This window comes from Marmota marmota, unplaced genomic scaffold (genome assembly GCF_001458135.2).
Source record: "Marmota marmota marmota unplaced genomic scaffold, marMar, whole genome shotgun sequence".
Taxonomy (NCBI): Eukaryota; Metazoa; Chordata; class Mammalia; order Rodentia; family Sciuridae; genus Marmota; species Marmota marmota.
In genome coordinates, this window is record NW_026000000.1 from 4,177,924 (window position 1) to 4,205,084 (window position 27,161).

General features: G+C 39.8%; 1 protein-coding gene across 4 annotated transcripts in view; it reads right to left on the reverse strand.

Annotated features, from left to right (window-relative positions):
* Positions 1–288: 288 nt before the first annotated feature.
* Positions 289–27,161, reverse strand: part of Papss2 (3'-phosphoadenosine 5'-phosphosulfate synthase 2) — a 95,256-nt gene continuing 68,383 nt past the window's right edge. For 3 of the 4 annotated variants that reach the window (XM_048807431.1, XM_015498872.2, XM_015498873.2), the window contains exons 7-13: positions 26,786–26,897; positions 21,879–21,893; positions 16,958–17,163; positions 6,789–6,924; positions 4,690–4,958; positions 2,829–3,058; positions 289–2,119 (exon numbers count right to left, since the gene is read on the reverse strand). In XM_048807431.1, coding sequence (XP_048663388.1) covers positions 1,978–2,119; positions 2,829–3,058; positions 4,690–4,958; positions 6,789–6,924; positions 16,958–17,163; positions 21,879–21,893; positions 26,786–26,897 — 1,110 coding nt within the window. In that variant the 3' untranslated portion in view covers positions 289–1,977. The remainder of the gene's footprint in view (positions 2,120–2,828; positions 3,059–4,689; positions 4,959–6,788; positions 6,925–16,957; positions 17,164–21,878; positions 21,894–26,785; positions 26,898–27,161) is intronic. The other variant, XM_048807432.1, reaches the window with a different exon arrangement.

Genomic DNA, 27,161 nt, shown 5'->3' on the forward strand with positions numbered 1-27,161 from the left:
GGTGGCAAAGAAGATAACTTCATTGCCTCAAATGAAAGGGAAAAAAGGTCAAATCCTCCTTCAGTGAAATTCTAGGCAGAGGCTCCAGAGCAACCCAGTCACTTTTGAAAAGATCAATCTGCCTGGCTGAGACCAATGTCATTTACATGTACAGCACAAGTTGGAAAACGACATGAGCACCACAAACAGTCCCAAGTTTGGTCTTGCTGTTTCTTTCTAGTCAGTCACACAGCTCTCAAGAGTTGTGTGGTCAGCCCACACCCAGTGCTACAGGCAGAAAAGACAGCCTTTGTTTTAAGAAATTTATTAAAATAAGGACAAGCATTGGTTGTACACAGAAAGAGTCATTGCACTAAATATAGAACTACAGCAAAAGAGCAATTTTTAAATATATTTTTTAAAATCACAGAATACATTTTGGTTAAGGCACTATTTCCTATCTCATGTTTTAAATAAATATCCTGTTTTCTAAAAAGTCAGCATTGAGTATCTCTGATTAAATGAGTATAGGCACTATTGTGTTAAAAACAAACTTTGCTGTGGCCATTGTGTGTAATTTATTCTCAAAAGAACTTGTATTAGCCCAGCCTTTTTTTTTTTTAATGGACAATATGAAAAAAAAAATCAGTTTTCTCTTTCTAGTTTAGGTTTCTCCAATAGAAACCTATGTATAAAATATACTGTTTTTTCATATATTCCTTGGCGTAAAATTTATGCATAGAGCACAAAAGATTATTTCTTGGAATTAAAGCCATCATAGGATATCTCAGAACAGCCTGAGTCTTTGGAAAAGTTTCAGTTCCAACTACAGTAAAATTAGTGGAGTTTACAAAACCCTGGGCCTTTTTTTAATCCAAAAAGGCTGCTTTTTAAGCCCCTTCTGGTCAAAAGACTTTGCTAAGAGTCTGAGGGGCACAGACCCAGCTGTGTTGTCTGGTGTAGACAGAACACCAGACAGGATCCAAATGGCCTGGGCACTCATTCAGTGCCAAGAGTACTTCCTAATGGGAATTTTTCATTTTTTGGTATAATGCTCAGCAGCTCACAAGGCACATGAATGTATATCACCTCATTTTGTTCACCTCTAAGAGAAAATGTTAGTATTTGATAATTCTGCAGTCTTTTCCAGTTCTAGTTCCTTGCTAGTCTGACGATGTGAATTACTTTTGGTTATTTATAGCTGTTGTTGCTGCTGTCAGATAGGCCCCAACCACTCTGTAGGCACAGTGACCACAACAAAGGAGAAAAATTAACTTTCTATAACATGGTCAGATTGATCCATTGGTACAAATTCCTTCATTGAAGTACTCTATATTATATCACAATTTATTAGTCACGGAAGGCCACTGAGACTTCTCTTATTGGAAAATATAACTTGCATGGCAGAAGTAGGTTGCATAGACTCCTAAGACTAAATTCACATTATCATCACACATTTGCTTTCTCCAGTCAGAGGATATTGGGCAGTAAGGCTGTGTATAGTCATGAGGTAAATGATTAGCAAGAAACTTGATGTGAGGCACATCTCATTTAGGGTGATGATTTTTTTTTTCCAGTTGTACAGAAGGGGCCGTTAATCCAATTTGTTTTACCACTGGTACATGATATTGAGATTGTAGGTTGACAAGTTTAAACTGAAAAATGTGCTTCACTTTTTTTGCAAGTAAACTAGACACATGGTCAAAGCTTTAGAAATCTGGGACCTAACATGCTCTGATACGGTAGAGAATACAGCTAATTTCATTCTGAAATGTATAGCAACATTGCTTTCACCTGCTAATACTTAATCTTCAGTTTGACTTTGATATATAAAAATGAAGTTGGCTTTAAATTATAGGCACAGTTTTTGCCTTTTTACAAAATATTAACTTTAAAATCAGTCACTGAGAAGCAATTTGGATACAAAATATCTAATCACAAAAATAGAAAAGGTAATCAAAGAGCATTTCAGAAGGAAACTTAGGAGCCAAGGTGCATTTAGTTGAGTTTCTCCAGGGACCTGTAATAATCTGTCAGGACTTTCCATGCTTTGGGGGCCATGAAGCCATCTGGGGGATTTTCTCCTTCTCTGGCGAGTTTCCTCATACGGGTTCCTGAGATGAAGTCGAACTCATTGTGCCTGTCACAGTAGAGCAGCAAAGAACTCAGGGTAGGTCAGTAACATCTATCCTAAAGGTTCCTGGAATTAGGTTATGGGTTTATACACCCACATTATTTTCCTTTCTGTAAAATGTTGCACTTTTGAAAATGATCAGTTCACTAAATCTTCAGTTCAGGAACTTGGCAGAGGAAAAAGGAAATCATGGCAACTATGTATTCAATATTTACTGTCACCCACTCTATTGTGAGAAGTGTCTTGAGGCCCAGGACTGTTTTCTATTTTTCTGCCTAGTTCTGTGGGCTCTCAGCCTGGGGAATGAGTGCATCATAAATACTCATTGAAATCTTTTTCTATGTTGCCCCCCGCCCTTAATGTCCTAAGTATTTGGTGCATGCTGAAAGCAGACATGTTGAGAAAGAAAAAAATATATATATTGTGGAGCTGGGGATTGAATTCAAGAGAGTCTCATGCATGCTATGCCAGTGTGCTACCACTGAGCTACAACCCTGTCCTTGAAAGAAATATTTATGGACCATTTACTATGTGCATGAGACTGTGCTGCAACTTCAGGAGATAAAAAATGTCCAAGACCAAGTTTTGACTCCAAAGAGACTTCATTCTAACGGGGAGCGTGTGCAAATGTGCTGGAGAGTTTCCCAAAGGGCCAAAATTTTGTCTCATCATTCCAGTCATAAAGATTTTGACTAGTTTTTCTCTGGAAACCTACCTTGTTGGATCATAGAAGTCCATGGCTTTTTTAGCCTTATTGTAGGCAGCCACTCGGAATGGAATGATTTCCACAGAGGTGAGGCCAGGAGCCATGCTCAAGACCTTCCCCCCATGAGTGGGTTCATACAGGTCCTTCTTGGTCTCAGGGTGGGGCATTCCTGCAGGATCCCTGCCCACGATGTAGAAGTTGGCCCCTGCAATCATCCGGGCCCTGCAGTGCCACTGGACCTAGGAAACATCATATAAAGGACATGATGGTCACCACAGGCCAGGTCTATGGGTCTCTGCTTTAAAAGTAGTTCAGTAATACTGGCCACCTAAAAGTTGCAAGAAAGCCAGTCCTAACTAAGACTGTGCTCTCTTCTTCATGCTTGGTTCTGTTGGGTTCAATAGGAGCTTCAAAGAAAAGAATCACATAATACCCAAAGGACCTAAAATCAGCATACTGTAGTGACATGGCCACATCAATATTCATAGCAGCTCAATTCACAATAGCTGAGCTATGGAACTGACCTAGGTATCCTTCAATAGATGAATGGAAAAAGAAAATGTATATATACACGATGGAATATTACTCATCTATAAATAAAAATGAAATTATGGAATTTGCCAGTAAATGGATGGAACTGGAGTTTATGATGCCCAGTGAAATAAGTCAATCCCCCCCACCAAAAAAAAAATCAAAGGCCAAATGTTTTGTCTGATAGGTGGATGCTGACTCACAATAGAAGGGGTTGTGTAGGGAGGAGTAGAGGTTCACCAGATTGGACCGTGGGAAGGAAGAGGGAATGGGAATGGGTAAGGCAGTAGAATGAATAGGACATTACTTGCCTACATTCATATATGAATTCACAACCAATGTAACTCCACAGTGTGTACAGCCACAAGATTAGGTAGTTATACTCCATGTCTAAATGTTAAAATACATTCTACTGTCATGTATAACTAAAAAGAACAAATTTTTAAAAAGGCAAAACAAAAGAAAGGATCATATGAATTCCCTCCTTAGAACTCAAGGATGTATTTCCTCATCTCTTCTCCAAACAGGACAGCAGACTAGGAACACTCATATCTACTGACCTACAAAAACTATAAACTTTGCTATCCCGTCCTTCCTTATTTGGCTAAATCACAGTTTAAAGGAAATTACAGACTCCAACATGAGCTAATAATTACCTTTCACATGCAAACATTGATTCCAGTTCAACAGAACACTGCCCTCTCTAAAGCCCAGATAGAAATACAAAGGATGGAGATTTAAGAGAATTCATGAACTTCAGTTTGGGGCAGCTCAAAGGTTGAGACTTTCATCATACTTCTTTCAGACTTCTTCAAACATTACACTGCTGGTGCGGTAGGACAAAGAAGATCCCTGATAGGCTCACTGGGTTAGGATAAAAGGGAGACATTTACCATTTTTGTGTGTATGTGTGGTGCTGAGGATTAAACCCAGGTCCCTGTACATGCAGGCAAGCACTCTACCAACTGAGCTACATCCCCAGCCTGACATTTATCTTTTAAGGACATCCTCTCCCTTCTAAGAGGCTCACTGGGCATGTTGAATCATTTATGATGATTGAATATTAGGCTACATACAACTTGTCCAATAACCCAGATGAGCTCCATTACCTATCTGGTTCACAAGCCAGCCTCCATATTCTCAGAGGCAATATATAATAGGTTTGGCTTGATGTTTCTAGCATTTTTACAAATACAAAATGGCCACATTGTTAAACTGGACAAAGAGACCAGAATTTGCTCATGAGGAAGAGAAAAAGAATCACAGACTCATTCACTCTTCTAGATACACAGTTTGAGCCTGCATCCTGATCTAATTGCCCAGCTCAGGGATTGCTCACCTCTGTGGGGCCGGCATATAACATAGGAGATGGAAAGATAGCAACAATGGTTGATTTGGGGTCCAGGACCCCTTCCTCAAGCACAGCAGCATGCTGTTTCATCCGCCAGTCCAGAGGCACATCATCATCCTTGGTCCAGCCCCCCAGAGGGTGGAGCAGGAGAACTGGGTGTTTGTAGCCCCTCTCCAGGAGCCGGCGACGAGTGTCCTGCATCAACAGAGCATGACCATTGTGGACGGGATTGCGCAACTGGAAGGCAAACACTGCATCTGGGAGAGAAAAGCAGAAAAGTCAAGGTCAAAGAAACGCACTGTTTCTTGTCCATAAGAACAGACAGGAAAGAAAAAGCTATGTTTATGGTTCAGTGTATTCATTACATCCACTTGCTTTTGCCTATCAGTGTTAATCAAACCCCACCAATCAATGCAAGATTGCTTAGACAATGAGAGGATGCAGACAGGAAGCCATTAAGGGAGGCTCAGGAATGAACACTTTTTTTTTTGAACTGGGGATTGAACCCAAGGGCACTTAACCATTGAGCCACATCCTCACCTCTTTTTTATATTTTATTTAGAGACAGGGTCTGTCTGAGTTGCTTAGGGCCTCACTAACTTGCTGAGGCTGGCTTTAAATTTGCCATCCTCCTGTCTCGGCCTCCAGAGCTGCTGGGATTCTAGGCATTCACTACTGTGCCTGGCTGAACACATTTTTTTGCAGGGCCTTTACTGCAACCAAGGCTCAGGAAGAATCAGTGTTAATCAGTGCTCTTGCTCTAGTCCTGTTTCCCCAGGAGATGAATAATAAGGAAGAACATTTCCTGGGGCCCATGCATGGCGCAGTAATCTACAGATATAAATACTACTTTAGTGCACATCTAAACCCAATGACTCAGTAGGCTGAGACAGAAGGACTGAAAGTTCAAGGCCGCCTTCAGCAGCTTAGTGAGAACCTGTCTCAAAATAAAAAATAAAAAGGTCTGGAGATGTAGCTCAATGGTAGAGCACCCTTGGGTTTGGTCCCCAGTGCCACCAAAAAAAAAAAAAAAGACTTGACCATCATTTTAAAGTAGTTTTAAAGAAAGCTTAAAACCTACTCCACACAATGATAGACTTCTGAGAGCCTTACTCTCTTTCTGGTGGTGAAATATAGTTAATATATATCTAGAATATAACAATCATTCATAATTCTATCATTACTTTTCCTTCTCTTTTTCAAAATGTATAAAGAATTACAATCTTCCCTTCTCCTTAGTCCAACTCCATCCCCAAGAGGTAGGTAGTTGCTGTTATCTGCTGTTTGGTGCCATATTACCCCAGAAACTTTTCTGCTTTTATATACACAGGTTAGGGTTTTAAAAATGATTTTTTTTCTTCCAAAATATGATTGTGCTGTACATATTGTTCTGCCATTTGCTCTTTTACTTAATACATTTTAGGTATCTTTCTGTGTCTGTGCATATTTCTAACTACTGCATAGTGTTCCAGCATATGAATAGACTACAAATTTGAACTGTTTCTATATCATAGATATACCTATAGATATTTTCATTTTATTTTATTTCTGTTTATTTATTTATTTATTTTGGTACTGGGAATTGAACCCAGAGTCGCTTTATAAAAACTGGGCTACATCCCTAGCTCCTTTTATTTTTTTAAATTTTTTTGGTACTGGGGATTGAATTCAGGGGCACTTAACCACTGAGCCACATCTCCACTTTGTATTTTATATTTTATTTGTATTTTATTTAGAGATAGTGTCTGAGTTGCTTAGCACCTCGCTTTTGCTGAGGCTGGCTTTGAATACGAGATCCTCCTGCCTCAGCCTCCTGAGCCACTGGTATCATAGGTACGTGTCACCGTGCCCAGCTATTTTTTTTTTTATTCTGAGAACAGTTCTTGCTTAGTTGTTTAGGACATTGTTTAAATCACTGAGGTGGGCCTTAAACTTTCTATCCTCCTGCCTCAGCCTCTGGAATAGCTGGGATTACAGGCCTAATACCAGATGTTTTCATTTTAAAATACTGATTCCTGATATCTTTAATTCTTTTATCAGACTATGGTAGGCAGTACTAACAAATGCACTCAAAGCAGTTTACATACCAGCATTCATTTCTTTACATTTCTGTTTGAGCTCCAGAGGTGTCAGACGGTATTGGTCCAGCCCGTCATTCCATCTTATTCTCTCCAGCACCTGAAGGTCTCCACCAACCAGCCAATCCCCACTTTCCATCACCATCTAGAAAGAACATGATTAAAGTTGTTCAGGATGAATATTGATTTCTATTTTATTTGAACTTTTCCCTCCTTTTTGGATTAGTCTTGGGATGAAGAGCTGCCTTCAATTCTTCAGCATTCTTAACACATTATTTATCAAACTTTTTGGTCTTTTGGCTTCCTTTGCTCTTAAAAATGAAGCCAGGTGGGTGGTACACACCTGTAATCCCAGAGACTTCAGAAGCCAAGGCAGAGGGCCACACGTTTAAAGCCAGCCTTGGCAGTTCAGCAAGACCCTCATTTACTTAGCCAGACCCTGACTCAAAATTTAAAAATTAAAAGGACTGGAGTCGTAGCTCAATGATAAAGTGCTCCTGGGTTCAGTCTGCAGGATGGAAAAAAAATTAGTGGGGACTGTACAAAAGCTTTCCTTTATGTGGATTATATTTATCATCATTTTCCATATTAGAAATGAAAACTGAGAAACTTTGAAAATAGTTATGAATTAATTTAAAATGAACATTAATATATCTATTACACATTAACATAAATAACATTTTTAGCCAAAAAAATCCTATTATTCCCCTCCCTTCCCCTAAAACCCTCAGGATGTATAGCATTATTTTACATGTCTACAAATCTCTTTATCTGACTTAACAGAGGACTGCTGGCTTTTCATACTTACTTCTGCATTTAATCTGTGGCAATATGTTGTTTGGGCTGAAGTATATAAAGAAAACCCAGTGCTCTACCACTGAGCCACAAACCCAGCCCCTTGATAGCTTTTTTATATAATTGTAGATATTCCTTTTTGACACTACACCAAAATATGATAAATGCTAGTTTTTTTAAAAGTAAGCTGCACTGTAAGATCTGACACTTTTTCTATGCACTTTTCATATTTCATTACATTAAAAATCCACTATGCTTTGAATGAATCTTTTACCCATGAATGATTGTGTAATATAACATATTGGTCAACTAGAAAATATTGATTCACTGAGTTTTTTTGTTGTTCTTTTTAGTTATACATGACAGTAAAATGTATTTTGACATATCATATAACTTCCCATTTTTGTGGTCGTAATAATGTGGAGTTACAATGGTTGTGTATTCATATATGAACACAGGAAAGTTCTGTCTGATTCATTCTACTGTTTTTCCCATTCCCATCCCCCATCCCTCCCCCTGACACTCTCCTTCTCATCCAATCTGGTGAACCTTTACTTCTCACCCCCACTTATTGTGAGTCAGCATCCCCATATCACAGAGAACCTTTGGCTTTCATTTTTTTGTGGGGGATTGGCTTATTTCACTTAGCACGATAATCTCCAGTTCCATCCATTTACTGGCACATGCCATAATCTCATTCTTCTTTATGGCTGAGTAATATTTCCATTGTGTTTTTGTACCACATTTTCTTTATCCACTCATCTGTTGAAGGACACCAGAATTCACTAAATTTTTAAGTCTTCCAATGCTGACATGGTTTATTATAGAATTTTTAAAAACACACACATTTGTTAATATTACTGCTGTTCTTACCAGAAATTTTTCTAAGAACTGTGAAGCTGCCTAACTCATGGCAGTGAATACACATTTTACAAAAAAACTTTTTTTGCTTGAAAGATTAATCGTAAGCAACTAATACTCTTGATTGTGACAGGACTTTGTTCATTTTGAAAAGATCTGCCAAATAAGCAACTCTGAATAACCACAGTTTTTCACCTATTCTTTTAAGTAAAAATGATGTTTCATGCTGGGCACATGGCTGTAATCACCATAGCTCTGGAGGTTGAGGCAAGATTGCAAGTTCAAAACCAGCCTCGGCAACTTAGTCAGACTCTGTCTCAAAATAAAAAATAAAAAGGGAGCTGGGCAGGTGGCGTACGCCTATACTCCCAGTGGCTCAGGAAGCTGAGGCAGAAGGATCGTGGGTTCAAAGTCAGCTTCAACAAAAGTAAGTTGCTAAGCAACTCAGTGAGACCCTGTCTCTAAATATTACAAAAAAAAAAAAATAAAATAAATATATAAATAAGGGGTGAGGATGTGGTTCAGTGGTTAAGTGCCCCTGGATTCAATTTCCAGTATTTTTTTAAAAAAGCTATTTCATAAAGAACAAAACCATAAACAAAAAAAGCATCTAACTTCACTTGTAGCTCAATCATACAAGTACTTTTTCCTTAAGCTAACCATTGTATGTTAGTATATGCAGTGGAAGTATTTTAATGTGTACTTCTCTTTTTGTAACAGGATGTGAGAGAGACATGAATTCAGGTCAAGATTTAATAATCATTTTTAGAGCTTCATCAAGAACATTCTTGGGGCAATATGTAAATCAATGGATGTGTAACTGATGTGATTCTGCAATCTGTATATGGGGTAAAAATGGGAGTTCATAACCCACTTGAATCAAAGTGTGAAATATGATATATCAAGAACTATGTAATGTTTTGAACAACCAACAATAAAAAATTAAAAAAAAAAAAGAAAAACATTCTTGGGGCTGGGGTTATGGCTCAGTGGTAGAGCACTTGCCTAGCATGTGTGAGGCACTGGGTTTGATTCTCAGCACCACGTATAAATAAATAAATAAATAAAAGTCCATCAATAACTAATAAAAATTAAAGAACATTCTTAATTGAAGTTTTTTTTTTTTTTTTAATGCAAGCTCATGTTGATGGAGAGTATAATGACCATGCATCTAGTTAGCTGTCACCATTTAGAGTCTAAGGTGCCAGTTTTATGCATGGTTGCTTTTATATCAACTGTGCAACTGTCAACGCAGATACACAGTCTTTGTATCATGAGCATAATTTTATGCTTGGAGATTCTCTGGCTAGCTCATGGACAACTCCAGGGTTTGGGAACCACTTCTAGCATACTGCTCCTACAGTCTGATGTATCTTGGACTATTTCTAGTAAGGACCCAAAATAGAGGCCCTGGGGGGGGGGGGGAATCAGACAAGTTGTTTTCTACCAGTTAATTATTGTTTAGCATAATTTCTAAGGAAACTCTCAAAAGATGAAGCTTCCTTCACTTAAATCCACTTTAAAATTAAATCACCAAAGAGCAGCAAAATGTAGCAAAGTCTGCATGGCAGGCTAGACATAGATGGTTCACTAAAACCCCATTTTCTCAATGATCTTCATTAAGGACATCAGGATCACTCTGGGAGAAAGGACATTCCTTTCAACAAATGCACTGGGGAAAAGGCACACTCATATATTGCTGGTGGGACTGCAAATTGGTGCAACCACTCTGGAAAGCAGTATGGAGATTCCTCAGAAAACTTGGAATGGAACACTTTGACCCAGTTATCCCATTCCTTGATAGGCACCCAAAGGACCTAAAATCAGCATACTACAGTGAAGCAGCCACATCAATGTTACAGCAGCTCAATTCACAATTGCTAAACTATGGAACCCTTCCACAGATAAATAAAGAAAATGTGGTATATATACACAATGGAATATTACTCAGTCATAAAGAGAAACAAAATTATAGCATTTGCCAGTAAATGGGTGGAACTGGAGACTATCATGCTAAGTGAAATAAGCCAATACCAACAAACTAAAGGCCGAATGCTTTCTTTGATATGCCGATGCTAACTCACAATCAGGGTAGAGGGAGACAGGGAAGAATAGAGTACTTTGAATTAGACAAAGGGGAATGAAGGGAAAGGGGGAAAATGGGAACAGGTAGTAGAACAAGACAGTAGAATGAATCAGACATAACTTTCCAATGTTCATATATGAATAAACAACCAGTGTAACTCCACATCACATACAACCAGAAGAATGGGAAGTTGTACTTCATAGATGTATAATATGTCAAAGTGCATTCAGCTGTCATGTATAACTAAAAAGAACAGAAAAATGCATTGGGGAAACTGATTAACCATATGCAGAAGAAAGCAGTTGGACACTTATCTTACACCATAAACAGAACTTAACTCAAAATGGATTAAAGACATACATGTAATACCTAAAACTACAAAACTCTTAGGTAAAAATGTAGGGAGAAACAAGGAATTCAGTAGTGATTTCTTGCGTATGGAACCAGAAAAGCACAGGCAAAAAAGCAAAAGTAGAAAAACGGGATTACTTCAAATTTAAAAACTTGTGTGCATTAAAAAATGGTCAACAGCTGGGCGTGGTGGCGTACGCCTGTAATTTCAGGGACTCAGGAGACTAAGGCAGGAAGATCACAAGTTCAAAGCCAGCCTCAGCAACTTAGCGAGGCCCTGAGCAATTTAGAGAATCTTTGGTTTCTGCCTCCTGAGTGGCTACAGGTCCGTGCCACTTCACAGGACTGAGAGGGTCTTGAAGAGATGTTGCTCAGCAACTATTCACAATGGCCAAGAGGTGGAAGCAAACCAAATGTTCACCAGTGGATGACTGGATCAATAAAATGTGGTATACACTTACAATGGAATATCATTAGCCTTCAAGAGGAAAAAACATCCTGTTAAATGCTACAACATGGATGAACCTGGAGGACATTCTGGTGAGTGAAATAAGCCAGTAGCACAGAGACAACCACTGAATGATTACATCTATATAAGGACAACTTGTCCATCTGAAATATTAATATAGGAGGAGGTGCAGCGAGCAAAAGAAAGCTGATTGATTTAAAAGGTTGCTGAAAGCTGCTCAGAGGCTGAGTCCAGAGGATCCAAGTGTAAGGTCTATTTGGGCAACTCAGTGAGAGCCTGTCTGGGAAAAAAAAAAATGAAATTAAAAAAACAACACCTAGTAGGAAGGCACAAAGGTAGTAGTGGAGTGTTCCTTGAACCTTGCTGTTATGGCCAGATATTGGGGTTTACAATGACCTGCATCCCAGAGGAGTCCAGGGAATGGGGTTGAGGTGAGCAAGTGGTGGTTCTCAATATTTTGCTCATGGTGACATTTGACAGGCATTAGTGATTGCCACATTTAAACTAGGAGAAAGTATGCTATTGACATCCAGTGTGTAAAGGATAAGGATGCTACTATATATCCTGAGCTGCATGGGACAGCTGCCCACCTTCCTCCATGCACCAATAAAGAATTATCTGACCCCAAATGTCAATAGCATTGCAAATGAGAAAACTGGGGTAGAGCAAGGGTAATTGGGCAAGGTATTTGGTTCTGTTTTCATGCCCCCCTTTGTAAGCCCTGTACTCAGGCAAATTATTTAAAAGAATATTTTCAAACACCCATAACTATATATAACTTTGTCCTCATTGCTTAAACTTAGACAACCAATAAAATTTTCAAATTAAGACCCCAAATCCCTGTGGTGCAGTAGCTCATCTGGACACTAGGGGTCCTCCCTGCACTGCATTGCTCTATTGAAGACGCTGACTTCATTTACCACCCAGCCTGAAAGCCAGTCTGATGAGCAGTGTTGAAAGTGTGACATTGGCATTTCTAGGATGGGGCAGAATGACTGCAAGGGCAATGCCCTCTCTGCGGTGTTCCAACTATCCCCAGACTGGGTCCAGCTGTCAGGAAGGGAGGTCCAGTGCTTGTGGCCTATAAGTTCCCACTCCCTCTCAAGCCTCCTGCCAAAGGGAGTAGGAGGCCCACAGCCAGGGGATTTGCAAAACTGGATGCACCCAGAAGAATGAGGATCAGGCTTAGCAAGTCTGGTGGAGTGGTGAAAGAGGAATTGGGTTTGGAATCACAGGCAAGAAGAATGCATAAAGGAGGAGATAATGAGTTCAAGCACTGGAGCAAAGACTAAGAAAGCCATGGCAAATAGAATGGGCCCAGAGAGGGCAAGGAGAGGAAGAAGGCAAGGGAGTGGGCAAACTGAAAGGAGAGGAACAACTGAGAGTGAGAAGCTGCAGAGGCCAGAATGAAAAAAGAAGAGAGAGTAGAAAAAGAAATAGTAGGCTCAGGAAAATAAGGCCACAAATATGGTCATGATGGAAGGGGTTCAAAGAAAAGAATTGAGAAGAAAAACCAACATGATACAAGTGGGGGATATACATTCTGTTCTGCAGTGTCTATCATAGTCATGGAATCTGGAGTTTTAAGGGACCTGGAAATCATGAGGATCTAATGTCTTCATTTTCAGGTAGGAAGGCAGTTTTGTGGAGGGAAAGTAGCATAGTTCAAGGGCACACAGCTGTCTTACCAAAGCCAGAATCCAAGTCTAGGATTTTTACAAACCAGGGCTTTTCTTTCCACCACACCCAATGCCTCTAATCAGTGGCCCACTGCTTCCTGTTTCAGCCTCACCTTCAGTAGTACCTGTCAGAGGTGTGGGCAGGACAAGTACAAATTGCTCTGGGAGCATTCAGAAGGCATTTATTCATGCTTATGTGTCATGTGCGTTAGGGCTGACTTTCTTAAAGGAGGGAATAAGATGAAGAGGCAGGAGTGGACAGTGTCCTACGCTGAGGGAATGAGCATGTGCAGAAGAAGGGTATCATTTACTGACCAGAAGAAGATGTGCTGAGTGGCAGTGGTGAAAGGCTAAGAGATAAGTCCCATCTTTGCAAAGGGGTTCTCAAATAAAGTTTGAACAGTTCACTCTGGCTGAAGAATAGATTAGAGGGATAGGGAAGAAATGAAATGTCCTGGCCCAAACTGAAACAGGAGTGAATAAATTTAAGTAATACCTGGGAGGCAGAACTTTGTGGTTGAATGAGCAAGAGGAGAAGTAAGAAGCAAGAACGACACCCAGGTTTTGGTTATAGATCACCATTTGGATGGTGGGGCTGTTGGTGAGATAAGGGACACATGAGGGGGAACAAATCTGGGGAGAGGATGAGCATGTTGAGTTTGGGGTGTTCTTCGATATATCCAGGTGAAGTCATAGGAAACAGCTCCAGGTAATTATCAACTGAAGTGGTTCTCAGCACATTCAAATCATGGTGAGATTTAAAACCTCCCAGGACCAGGACTGATCCAAAGCCAATTTAATCAGAATCAGTGAGAGTGGGATCCCATCATGGGTAATTTTTAAAGCTGCCCAGGTAATGCTATTGATCAAACTGAACTTCTGGTCTGTATTGTGGAGTTAAAGGACATAATTATGACCTCTTTTTCCTATCCTTCACTGGGAAGTCACACTTTGTTCTCTTAGTTTCTACATCTATAAAATGAAAGAAATGATTTTTTTTTTCCTACTTCACAAGAGCATTGTGAGAAATAATTACTGCCTGGAAAGGCTTTGAGAGCTATGGATGAAAGGCATCTGGGTTTCTCCAAGCGTTATTTTTACAAGTTTCACCGGCTCTTCCTCATGATTTCATCTGGGATCATGTCACATGGTTTCATAGTGACTCAACAGAGTCCTTGAATGGACCTTCAGGAGTGTCATCAATGAGGAGCTATGGGAACAGACAGTCCGTTTCCTTGGTGACATAAAGAAAATGCCATTCCCAGTGCCACATGGAAATACAAGTCCTATGATTACTTTTGGGAGTAACAACTTTTGGAGGTTTAGGGTTCTAAAAAAAAATTATGCTAAAGTATGACTGAGTTCCAGGCAGCTAAAAAAAAAAAAAATGCACAGCGAAGAGCTTTTTTCCCAATAAAACCAGTGTTTGTGTTTTCCAATAAAATTCTGTGTGTCTGGTAAATGCAACAACCCAAGGGTAGTGTATACCGGATGAGTGGCTTTCTTTCTCTGGTTATCCATGGCCCATTTCTCACCATTAGCTCACTGAGAATGTTTATAGAGTCTCTCTAACGATCTAATGGTACAGAGTCACTGACAATATTGTCAAAGTCACGATAGCACTCCTTGGCTTCTAATTCTTACTCCAACTGCTGACATACATCAGCAAGACAAGATGAAAGACATAATCACTTAAGATCACCCAAGAGCTTCCTGAGGGTTTTTTTTTTTTTTTAAGTGCAAGTCATGTGTATGTGGATGTTAGACCTAAAGAATAGAAATATCTGATCTGCCATAATGAAAAGCCGTTATTCTTTGGGTCACTGGGCAAAGATAAGATCCCAAACCCATATGATTAGGATCAGGAAAGAAATGACCAGAAATATATTTGAAGCCTAGAACAAAATATTCCTCAAACAGCTCTAAGTCAGTATTCAGAAATTACAAGAACTGTCTGGCAGCCTCTTTGAGAAAAACCGTGTAAATGTATTTGATCTAGATATGCATTAAGGTTGAAGATTCTTATTGTTTTTTCCTCTCCTAATGCTGGGTATTGAACTCAAAGATGCTTTACCACTGAGCTACATTCTCAGCCCTTTTACCCTTTATCGTCATCATCATCATTATTTTGAGACAGGTTCTTACTAAATTGCCCTAGCTGGCCTTGAACTTGCAATCCTCCTGCCTCAGTCTCCTGGGTTACTGGGATTACAGGCATGAGCCATTGCACCTGGCTAATGATGCTGATCTTGAGGGTGGCTAGCTATATCCAGTGAGTGAAGAGGCTGCTTTGCTTGCCCAGTACCCTCTTTCATTCGGATTAAGAAATTCCCTGGAGCCACTCTTGGGACAGGACCAAAAGGGCCATAGTTCGGTTCCCTTGCTGAGGCTTTTGGCAGGCTGTTATGTTTTATGTTATGTTTTTAGTATGTAGCCAAGGCCATAAATTGGCTATGTTATGGTTAAGGTGTAGTCAAGGTCAGATACATTATATATATATATATATTTTTTTAAGTTGGACATGATACCTTTATTTCACTTATTTATTTTTGTGTGGTGCTGAGGATTGAACTTAGGGTCTTGCTCATACGAGGCGAATGCTCTACCGCTGAGCGACAACCCCTGCCCAAGGTCAGAAACATTCTGATTCAGTGTACATGCTCAAGGTTGTAAACATTTGCTTGTGAGCATGCCCATTGATGTAACCTGTTGGCAGTGTGCCTTCTTTGTTAGGGCTGTATATAAAAAGGGAGCTAAGTACAACTGGCTAGGGGCTGAAGCTGGAGGCTAGAGGCTGTTTCCACCTCTGAATAAAGCATGTCTACTATCCTAACAGCATTCTGCCTCTTCTTCCACCTGCTGGGATCCCAAATCTGTTTCCTGGGTCTGAGCCCTGGCATAACATCTACCAACAGGGACCTTGAAAATGTCCTTTCTGTCTTGGAACATTTCACAACTGAGAACAACAGCAGCATAATTTTCTCTGGGGTCAAGGGACTGGAAGAAACCTTAGAGTTATTTTGCCTGGCCCTTTCTTTTGTCAGTGAAGAAACAGGTCCAGAAAGACAGCATACTTTGTCCACCAGGAGGCTTCTTAGAGCCTCTGGGCCTTGAACTGCTCTTGATGAAACTTGGGAACTTGCTGAAAGTTATTCCAGTTGGGGAATCTGAGAAGTCAAATTAGTAGTATTTCTCTCTCTTCATTTTCCATCCTAATGTGTTTATCTTGGATGAGAAATGGTTTCTGAATCCAATTTCACATATTTTTATTTATGGGAAATGGAGATCCCATAATGCCCTCTCACTCTCACCCCCACCCCCAGCAGCAGTTAGAAGTTGTGAATGAACCTGAGGAGGTTCATTTATGATAAATGATCCTACTCAGAGGAACACATTTTTCAATCTTGAACATATACACTGATGAAAATGTATTAACCTTCCTCTGGGAACTCGGCCACTAACTATGCTGATTTGTGTTTACTGAAAAGGTTCTTTGACCCCCTCACTGGCCACAGAGCATGAACTCTGAGTTCACTCTCCAGAGGTTGACTGGGTTTGTTCTGTGTGAAGATATTTTCCTTGATCTTTTTTAAGATGAACAGGGCTAGTGGTGAGTTTGTGCATAACTACACAAATTTAGTCTGGTATCATGATTTCCACTCATGACACCAGACTAATTTATCTACACACTCCCATTTAGCTGAGGATGTGACCATTAGAGGATCTGAGGTCTCAAGGATCTCAAACAGAAAGACATTTCTGTATCCCCCTTTAAAAATATCTTCCAAAGCCAAGCTTGCAAAACCAATCTTAGAAAAGCATTCTTCCATTGAACCTCATTCTTCCATTGATTCCTCCATGAAGGAATTAAAAAGAATGATTTCTGTTCTTGGTTGAAATAGATCAGGAAAGTCCTTCCAAAGATCTCACAACTTACTTTGATATGGGGATGTTTTGAACATGTGGTCCCCCACACGCGGGAACAGTGCTCCTCTTTCCTATGCTCGTAGAATTCAGAGTCATGCATGATAGCCACTCTTTGTCCGCCATGTGTCAGGACAAACTTGCTGCACCCTTCCAGCCGTGTCTTATCATCCGTAGAGACAGGCAGCACGATGGGAATGCTCATGTTGATCACTCCATCTGTGGAAAGACCCGTGTGATATGTGAACACTGGAAGTAAGGTGTGCCCTCCCTGCAGGATGTCTCACATGTGCACAGTGTCCCTTCCAAAGAGTCCCTTTGAATGCTTTAAAACCCAAATCCAACATGGCTAGGTCAGCTGTGTGGTGTTTTGTTTTTGTTTTTGGTACCGGGGATTGAACTCAGGAGAACTCAGCCGCTGAGCCACATCCCCAGCCCTATTTTGTATTTTATTTAGAGACAGGGTCTCACTGAGTTGCTTAGTGCCTTGCTATTGCTGAGGCTGGCTTTGAACTCATGATCCTCCTGCCTCAGCCTCCCGAGCCACTGGGATTACAGGTGTGTGCCACGGCACCTAGCTGCTTGTGGATTTTTCTAGAATTAGTGATGAGAAGTCCTGAAGGGCTTCCCAGAGCAGGAGATGGGCAGTGGGTGAAAAGTGGGCTGAGTGGCCCACAAAGGTGGCCTAACCTTGGGTATGGGAAGGCCATGTATCTCTTTTGGGGTTCTGCTTTTGTTTGTTTGGTACTGGCGATAGAACCTAGGGATGCTTTAAAACTAAGCCACATCCCCAGCCCTTTGTATTTTTTTATTTTGAGACGGGGTCTTGCTAAGTTCCTGATAGATGCTCATTGAGTTGCTGAGGCTGGCCTTGAACTTATGATCCTCCTGCCTCAGTCTCCTGAATAGATGAGATTACAGGTGTGCATTACCACACTTGGCCTGGGTTCCATTTTTAAAGCTTTGTCCTGATCCCAATGCACGAGGAAGCTTAAAGCCTTCAAAAACCCAATTAAACAAAATAAAGTTTGATGAAACAAAACAAAACTCTCTAGTTTTTTTTGGAAACCAACACTAGGCATGGCCAACCCACTGAATTGAAAAGAGAGGAAAACTCAAGACAACCCACAGTCCCTGGGACCCCAAATACGTAGTCCTTCTGATGCTCACTGTGGTGCAGGCACAGCAGCACCTTTCAATATTTTTGAAGAGACTGGTAATCTGACTTTTCTGGGAGTCATGAGTCTTGCAAGCTTAACTGTAATGGAGAACCATCAGCCAAAAAATAGGAGGAATAAGAAATGACAGGAGGCCATTACTGAAGCTCCTGCATTTTCTTTGGAAAGTGAGTCCCTCTCACCTTTATGCTGAGTCTTTAAGAGGAATGTAAGTAAACTGCATGTTCCGACTTCTCAGTATATAACACAATGAATCAGAAGGTATAGAATGCACGGTTCAAAGAAGCTACGCCTTCAGCAACATAGCGACCACAAAAGAAGAGGCAGGAAAACTCTTGATAACAAAGAAACGGGGATGGCTGATTTTATATGAACTCTTGAGTTTGCTCTCCACGGCTAGGCCATCATACCCAGATATTTGGTCAAATGTTATTTTGATGATTCTTTGAAGATAATTTTAGATGGGATTAACATTTAAATCAGTAGACTCTAAGGAGCTCATCCTTCATAATGTGGCTGGGCCTCCTCCATTCAGTTGAAGGCCTGAAAAGAAGACTGATCTCCCCAGAAGAAGGGGGAATTCAGGCAGCAGGGTGCCTTTAGATTTCGACTACTACATCTCTGGGTCTCCAGCCTGCTGGGCTACCCTACAGATTTTAAAGTTGCCTCCAATCGCACGAGGCAATTTTTTAGGGTAAATCCTTTCTCCTTCCCCCTGTCCCCTTCACATATATGTATATGTGTTATGTTTTTTGTATGAGAACACTAACACAGAAGCTAAAAATACAGAAACACCAATAATCTCACAAATGTCTCAGGTATCAGACATGAAAGCCCAGCTTAATAACTAGTAGGAGTAATGAAAACAGAGTTATTGAAAAGTTTGCTTATGTTAAACTTTTGGGTGTGTGTGTGTGTGTGTGTGTGTGTGTGTGTGTGTGTGTATGTGGTGCTGGGGATTAAACTCAGGGTCTCACACATGCTAGGCAAGTGCCTATCACTGAGTTTTGCTTCCCCCTCCGTCCCCCATTGAATTTTTTTTGAGTGAATAAGGGGGTTATTTTTTTTTGAGTAAGAATATTTTGAAGTGTCTCTAGATAAAATAGTTAAAATATGTAATTGTTTTTCAGTTGGAAGCTTAAAAGAGTAGAAATTGACTCTCATGTTTGAACAATGTCAATGTAAAAAAATAAATATGAAACCGTGCCCCCCAATACCTTTTGTAACAATGCTCTAACATTCTAATAAGCACATCTGCCTCTCAATTGTACTTACAGGTGAAATTGTACTTACTGGTTAGGTGTGTAACACAAAAGAAATATCAGGGAAACAGATTCCAAAGAGAATCAAAGGAAGATGAATAAAGGAAACATTCAATTCCAGAGTAAATACGAGCAGCTCTTCATGGATTTGAGAAAATATGTCATAAACTAATGAAATCATTTAAATCTAACTTTCAAATCCAACACTTACAATGCCTCTGACAGAGTTAAATATTTGAATTCTATTGTTTTGGGGCATGAGACTCTACCTTAGCAGCTATAAAACCAAATTTTCCAGGCATATCACTTTGCACCTTTTAAACACTCTCTAAAATTACTAGGACCTAAGAATATCATAGAATACAGACACCAGTTACCAACCACAAAGAAACCCAGACTATCATAAAAATTCTGCAACATACATTAGGACCCTTAATAAGACACAAATTAGATATGTGCCTTACAAAAGTAAGTCTTTTGTCATTCAAACAACTCTTTGTTTCCAAGGTCAAGGACACTTAGAGCAGCCAACCCCTTTGCAGAAAACACTAAAGTCTAAGTGAGGAATTTCCCACTTACAAAGTATGTGTCATTCAAATTCTCTGAATTCAGTTTCCTCACTTTAAAAAAAAAAAAAAAAAAAAAGAGGGGAATAGTAAATAAGATGTATTTCTCTGGTTTGATGTGAGGGGGCATACTGTTCAGCACTAAATTAATGGTGGTTCATGATGAAAGATAATTAAATATACCGTAGTTCAAGTGAGGAAAAGAGAGAGAGGTAAATTAAGAATACCACTTTCAAGGATGCTGATATTCTAATTAGAAATTGTGCTTATGCCAGACATGGTGGCCCCATGGTATAATCCCAGGGAGGCTGAGACAGAGGATAGAAAGTTCGAGGTCAGAATTGGCAATATTTTGAGACCCTCAACAATTTAGCAAGACCCTGTCTCAAAATAAAAATAAAATAAAAATAAAAAGGATGGGGATGTAGCTGAGTCATAACTAAAGCACCCCTGAGTTCAATATTGTATACCAAAAAAACCCCAAAAACCATGCTTTCTGTGGATTGCTTACTAGCCATACTTGCTAAAAGAAGGACCATGATATTTGACTCTGTTTCTAAAGAATGACTTGACCAGAATAAAGCAATCTGCAAAGCCAAAAGTAGGACATCACGCTGGAGGAAGCCTCGTCCTGCCAGCAACATGCCTGCAACTTTGTCTTGCATCAAATGTTCTGGGTGGAAATCCAAGGGATGCTTCACTTCCCGTTGCAATTTTCTCCTCTGGTCCACCAGGTTACTGCCCAACGTAGCCTCTATTCCCCCTTCATGTCGTCCTGGAGTAGGCATCCATAGTGACTAAGCAGCACGCCCCTACCGTGGTCCAGGTCAAGGAGTGCATCTGTAGGATGCTATGGAAAGTAGTCCTACTGATCCCACACCTGTGGCTGCAACTGCATTTGGGAATAAACAGATTTACTGTGGGTTCCCTATCATCTTTCTCAACTTTTCTAATACATAATCTTAACTGTGCTAAACATCCTCCGTGGCTTTAAACATTGATTCAGGCTTTCTGTCTTTCCCTTCATGTGATTCCAGTTCTGGTGGGAACTACCTTGGGATCATGTAGCACATCCCGTTATGGAAGAGTACTGTTTTTTTTGTTTTGTTTTGTTTTTAACGAAGGTAAATCCAACAGATAACTTCCTGTTCAACTGAATGATTTTTCTTTTGCTTTAAAAATATTTTTCAAGCCTTCTGTTTCAGTTTTGGAGATCTGCTTATGGGTTGTATAGATTTTCTGTGTAAACACCAAGTTAATCTTTGTTATATAACTAGGTTTTTTTTTTTTTTAAGGAAGAATAACAATGATGAAAATAATATCAGAGATAAATGATACCTTTGGAATTTTACCTCTTCATTCTGGTACAATTCAGAAATTTACATTCATAGCAAATGTATATTTATTCCCATTTCTATAACTATCAATTATGATAGCTTGAAATTAAATTCATGCATAATCACACATCACAAATAAAGTACAATCATACACAATCCAACCAGGTGCATCCACTTTAAATTGCATCTAAAAAGGATTTTTATCCTTCATTAATTAAAATGTTTTGTAAACATGGTAGAATTTCCAAATTTGTGGAGCTAAAAGGGAACCAAGAGTCATTGGGAAAGAATTATAAATTTAAAAGTACTCATGAACAAAATATGCAACAATAATTTAGAAACAAGTTTACTTTCATCAGCTAAACACAACATTATAAACAATAGTTGCACCTAATCCAGAAATTTCCTGTTACTCCAATTAGCAGAATATAATGTACTATTATTCTACTATAACTGGTTGGATCATGAATTGATAACGATTCCAACTGGTTAATTAAGATTTTTTTTTTTAGTCATGTCTTCAACCATTTTGAATTAATGCAACATATCTAATTATAATAATTTAACTACTTGGAAAGTTAAAGTACATACCATAAAGGACCATGCCTAGAGAAATACAAACACAATTAAGAAATATGTTTTCAGCTCTCCACCAAAATAATCTTAAAGTAACAATGTCAAGGAACCAATTCCTGTTATGACACTTCACATTTATAACATACAAATATACTGAACTCTTCCGTTATGCTATGTTTAAAAACAAAGAATATATGACACCAAAATGTTGATAAAACTCAGAATTTGTATGGAATATTGTTCAATACATTCCAAAAACATTGTTAGGATGATTACCTGTTTTTAAAAAAGACAGATTATTTTATAATTATAGTATGTTAATAACCCTTCCAACTTTAGCAAGAAGTTATCTCTTGTAAACATGTGATATTACAACCACTGTCAAATGATTTCCAAACCAAGCTCTGGGAGAAGGTGTGGAAACCAACTACCCCAGGATTTCTGGAATCCCAGGTAATTAGAGGACATGAAAGCATGCCCAGGAAAATAAGCACAAGTGTCAGAGCCTGGATAAGCTGGATTTGAACACAAGCTTCAAGTAAGTTGTTTAACTTTTCCAACTTTCTTCCTTCTGTGGATAAAATATCTTCACAGTGGTGTTATCCAGACTAAATGTGATAGCCTACATCAAATTCCAGAGTCACTGGTGTTAGTAAGTGCTGGTGGTGTGTGTGGCACCCTGGTGTCCTGCCTTGGAAAGCCAGCTGCAGGAGAATTGCCATTAAGTGACGGTGTCTCACAAGGCTGTCACGTCTTGATCCCATTTGGAAGTCATCAATGTAAACTTGGTGTTCCATATTTAAATGTAAATGGGACATGATAGGAGGGTCTGTGACAACCCTGGAACTATATTTCCAGTGAGAGATAAAGTGACACAATACATTGATATGGAAGTGGGCCCTCCCTCCTCATAATATACAGTTACCAAAATCACTGACAAATAATTCCTTTTGGGCTTTTGTTTTGCAGCTGTTTGATGATAGGTGAAAGTGAAAATGTGTCTGTGGCTACAAAAAAAAACATTTCAAATTTTCAGTGGCATTGAATCAAACCTTTATGAATGGGTTGAAATTAAATTATATTGGGGCTGGGGTTGTGACTCGGTGATAGAGTGCTCGCCTAGCACCTGGGAGGCACTGAGTTTGATACTCAGCACCAAATAAAAAATAAATACAATAAAGATATTGTGTCTATCTACAACCAAAAGAATCTTTAAATGGTTTTATCTTCATATAGCTGAATTTGTCCATTTAAAAAATTAAATTATATCGATATGAATGATATCTTGCCCCATCTTATGATATATAAAGAAATCTCTTTTGAGAGTTTAATTCTGTGTCCCCAGTCCTGACGCCATCAAGCCAGGCACTGCCAGGAAATTGCTGTGGTATGGAAAATGTGGAAAGTTCCATGGTATGAAAGCAGTTTCCACTGGCTTCCTCCAGATACCCACCAGCCTGCTGCCCAGGAGGAAGGCCAAGCTCCCAGCCCCTCCTAGGGAAGAAATTCCACTTCATCTGTGGTATATATTACATCAGGTTTCCCTGAAATAAAGAATTCTATGGTCTCAAAAGAATCACTGATGTGGGAGAACCTGCTGCTCTCAGGCTTAGAGGAGAAGCCTGTCTGTCTGTCTGTCTGTCTGTCCAGTAAGTGAACATCTGCCTTCACAGCCACTCTGTCCTCAAGTGCCAGGCTAACTTGTTAAAGTATACAATATACAAATAAGTATTTGTTGCTGGCTGATGAGATTATCTGTGCTAATTCAACCTGATGTGACTGTGTATAAGCCACTTAGTGTCTTCAACCCTCCAAGTTCTTTTAACTGTATGCAGTAGGGTTTTGTTCATGATAATAGCTAACATGTGTGGAACATTTACTATTGGACTGCTAAAACTTTCAATATTCCAATAAAGTCAGTGTGTAACTAATATTCCCAAAGATGAGGCAATTAAATGCAGAGAGTGTTGTAAGTAATTTTGGCCCAGGTTCATAGTTCATCACTGACATACAAACCTAGCTCCCAGTTTGGCTTCACAGCTCATACTCTTATCTACTACGATATTCTACCTCTGCTTTGACTAAAACTAAACTGAGATACAGAAAGTGGCAGAGATAGGCAGGAAATCATATCCTGGTATACTTTTTTTTAATTGATTGATATAAGAATGGAGGAGGTTTCTGGGGGGGTATGCAGAACTTGACTGTAACTGGGGTTGCACAGGTGTGCCCAATGGACTCTGGTTGCAGAGGCAAATGTGCAGCCAGCAGAAAATTTCCATAAGGAAACAAGGAGTCTTCCAGAAAGCCCCAGAAATGGGGCCAGAAGGGTGGAAGGGGTTAGGGGTCATGGAAACAGCATGACATCTGCACCTGAACCCCTTGTGACATATCCCCACTGGAGACACAGGATAAAGGGATTCATACAGATTCCAAGGCATTTGGTGGGACTCAAGCAACTCACTAGAGAGTGCTCAATTGAGGTTAACACAGAGGAAGGGAACATTCTTCTTCCCACTTGAGAAACAGCCCCACCAGTTACCAAACTTAAGTGGCCTGGGAAGGATTTATACCACTGTGGACACAGATAGCCACACGTATCCACACAGCAAGTGATACGTGGCCATGGGCCTGATGCAGAAGCACAAGAAACACACTTCCTATGAACCCTTGGGCTTAAGCTTTGGAAAGAACTGGAATTTCATATGAATAGATAGACTTGAAACCATTGGGGCTCAAGTAGCAATGGGAACGTGAGCTCACTGGCATCCCTATGGTGGTGGGTTTAAGAGCCAGACATTACATGGATTATATGAGAAGTAGGAGCAATAAATGCTTCATTCACCTCATGGTAGTAAGGACCAAATAAGGAGTAGAAAATCAATGTGTTTTGCTCATGAAATGAAATGGATATGGTGTGAGAGAGAATTTGCCCAAATCACCAGATGGATTATCTGCATTAGTTATTTTTCATCTTTTTTGGGTCATAGACTCTTTTTTTCCCCCTGTGGTGCTGGGGATTGAACCCAGGGCCTTGTGCATGTGAGGTAAGCATTCTACCAACTGAGCTCTATCCCCAGCCCAGGTCATAGACTCTTAAGAATTCAGCAGACACTATGAACTCTGAGCTCAGGAAAATGACCTCTCCTCCCCTTCTCAGAACAAGCTACTTTTGCCCACTCTGGGATGTTTTCTGTCCCCCACTGAAGACCTAGATCCTAGGTTAAGGAACGTGGACTGCCATTAACATTGACTACTGCAACCATATCTGCCACACTGGCATTTTTCTTTATGGAACAAATACTTGTCAAAGGCACCATCTGTAAAGGGGCCTCTTTTGATGTGATTCACTTGTCTTTTTTTTAAATTAATTAAAAAAATTGTTCTAATGAGTTATACATGACAGTAGAATGCATTTTGACACATCAGACATAAATGGAGTATAACTTCTCATTCTTCGTCTTTTGGCCACAGCTCCAGTTTGGATGCTCATAGTCATGGATGGCTGCAGAATTCAGGGACATTTTCTTGAAGCAGCCTGTGTCTGGCAAGTGTTGAAACTGAGACATCAATGTAAACATCAGCCTTCCTCCTACAGAAATCCTGACCTTCTAGATTCTCTTAGAAAGGACATCAGGAGAACAGCCTGGTGTGGAAGGATCACCTGTTTTCCAGGGCTTTTGTAAGGATCAAATGAAATAATGCCTGGGAAAATGCTTTAAAAATAGAGAAATGCTATACAGATTACATTATTATCACTGTCAAGACAAGCTAGAAGTAAAGAAAGTGGGTTTTTTTTTTTTATCTGACTTAATCTGATAAATAAAGGCCTCAGGTTGTGAGGCATGAACACCAGAAGAATAAGGGAAGAGGGCTCATTCTATCTGTCTTTAAGTTCTGATTCTAGCTTTATACCTCATTACCCAGGCAGAATCAGAAAGACGTTCAGGACTTGAACATTTCAAAGAAAGAACATCTGATTTTCCCTTTCTTCCTTAAAGGTCTGGAGCTCTCTGCTCAGTGTGTCTCTACCACTACTCCTTCTCCGTTTCTTAGCTATTTCCCAAGGCCTTGAAATAATGTTACATTTGATAAGCTCAAGCAGCTCTAGGAAGGAAATGATCACACAAGGGTCAGGAATTCTTCTGAATAACACAGGCTTCCGACCTTAGATCAGTTTTTTGTTTTTGTAGTTGGACAGAATGCCTTTATTTATTTATTTATTTATTTATTTATTTATTTATTTATTTATTGTGGTGCTGAAGATCGAACCCAGTGCCTCACACATGCAAGGCAAGCGCTCTGCCACTGAGCTACAGCCCCAGCCCCTTGGAGAACTTTTCTAAAAAATCCATTAGCCTATGCCCAGAAAGCTACCTTGAATCAGTCCAGCTGGAGTTTAGAGGACAAAAACCGCCTAATGTATTTCATGTGTGGACAAACACTGACACTCTAGCATCCATCAAGGAGAGCAGCTGCTGCAACTCTGCACGACAGGAGCAACTTGGAGGATGGGAAGTGCCCCGTGAATCAGTCAGTAACCTCTGTGGAGCTGGCCTTGGCTGCCCCAGGATGCAGCCATCAGAGGTGAGCTGGACTGCAACAGTGCTTCTGAATATCAGGACCAGCAAAGAACAGATGGAGATGAAACAGATTTAACCTTCTTTTGGATTTGTGTGCAAGTGAAATCTTCATTTTTCAGTTCCTTAATTTTAAATAATCAATAATCCTTTGAAAATGATCAAAAAAATCCTACAAATGGAAATTTACACATAATAAAATTGGGAACACTGTAAAAGATCTAACTATTTTTTCAAAGCCATTTATAAACCAAAGATGAGTAGTTCCCATTCATGTGCAAGATGCTGGCAGAAATTTTTTCTTTAGTAATAAAGAGTAAGAAACAACAACAAAAGTCATACCATCTAGCAGGGTGTCAAAGTGTATAGTTTGCAAGTATTCCTTCTCCCGCATAAAACCTTTGAGGGGAGTGGCCCAGCCTTCACTCAACACCTGGACCCACTGGAGATCCAGCTGCAAAACACAAACAGCAGGTGAATATTTCCATAAATTCTGTTTCTCTGGCATCTGGTCCCAGGCAGTTCTTTCTTATTCAGTTGTCTGGAGGATGAGGGCTAAATCTTTTGTTAAGTGTTTCCACATATTGTGCTAACCTGTGATCCCAGGGTCAGATAGTCTTAGGTCTAGAATTTTCCTATGGAAGAGCCGTAAAAAGATTCCAAATTGAGATGATTTTTTTTTTTTTTGGACACTCCAGCCTATAACTTTCATTGTAAT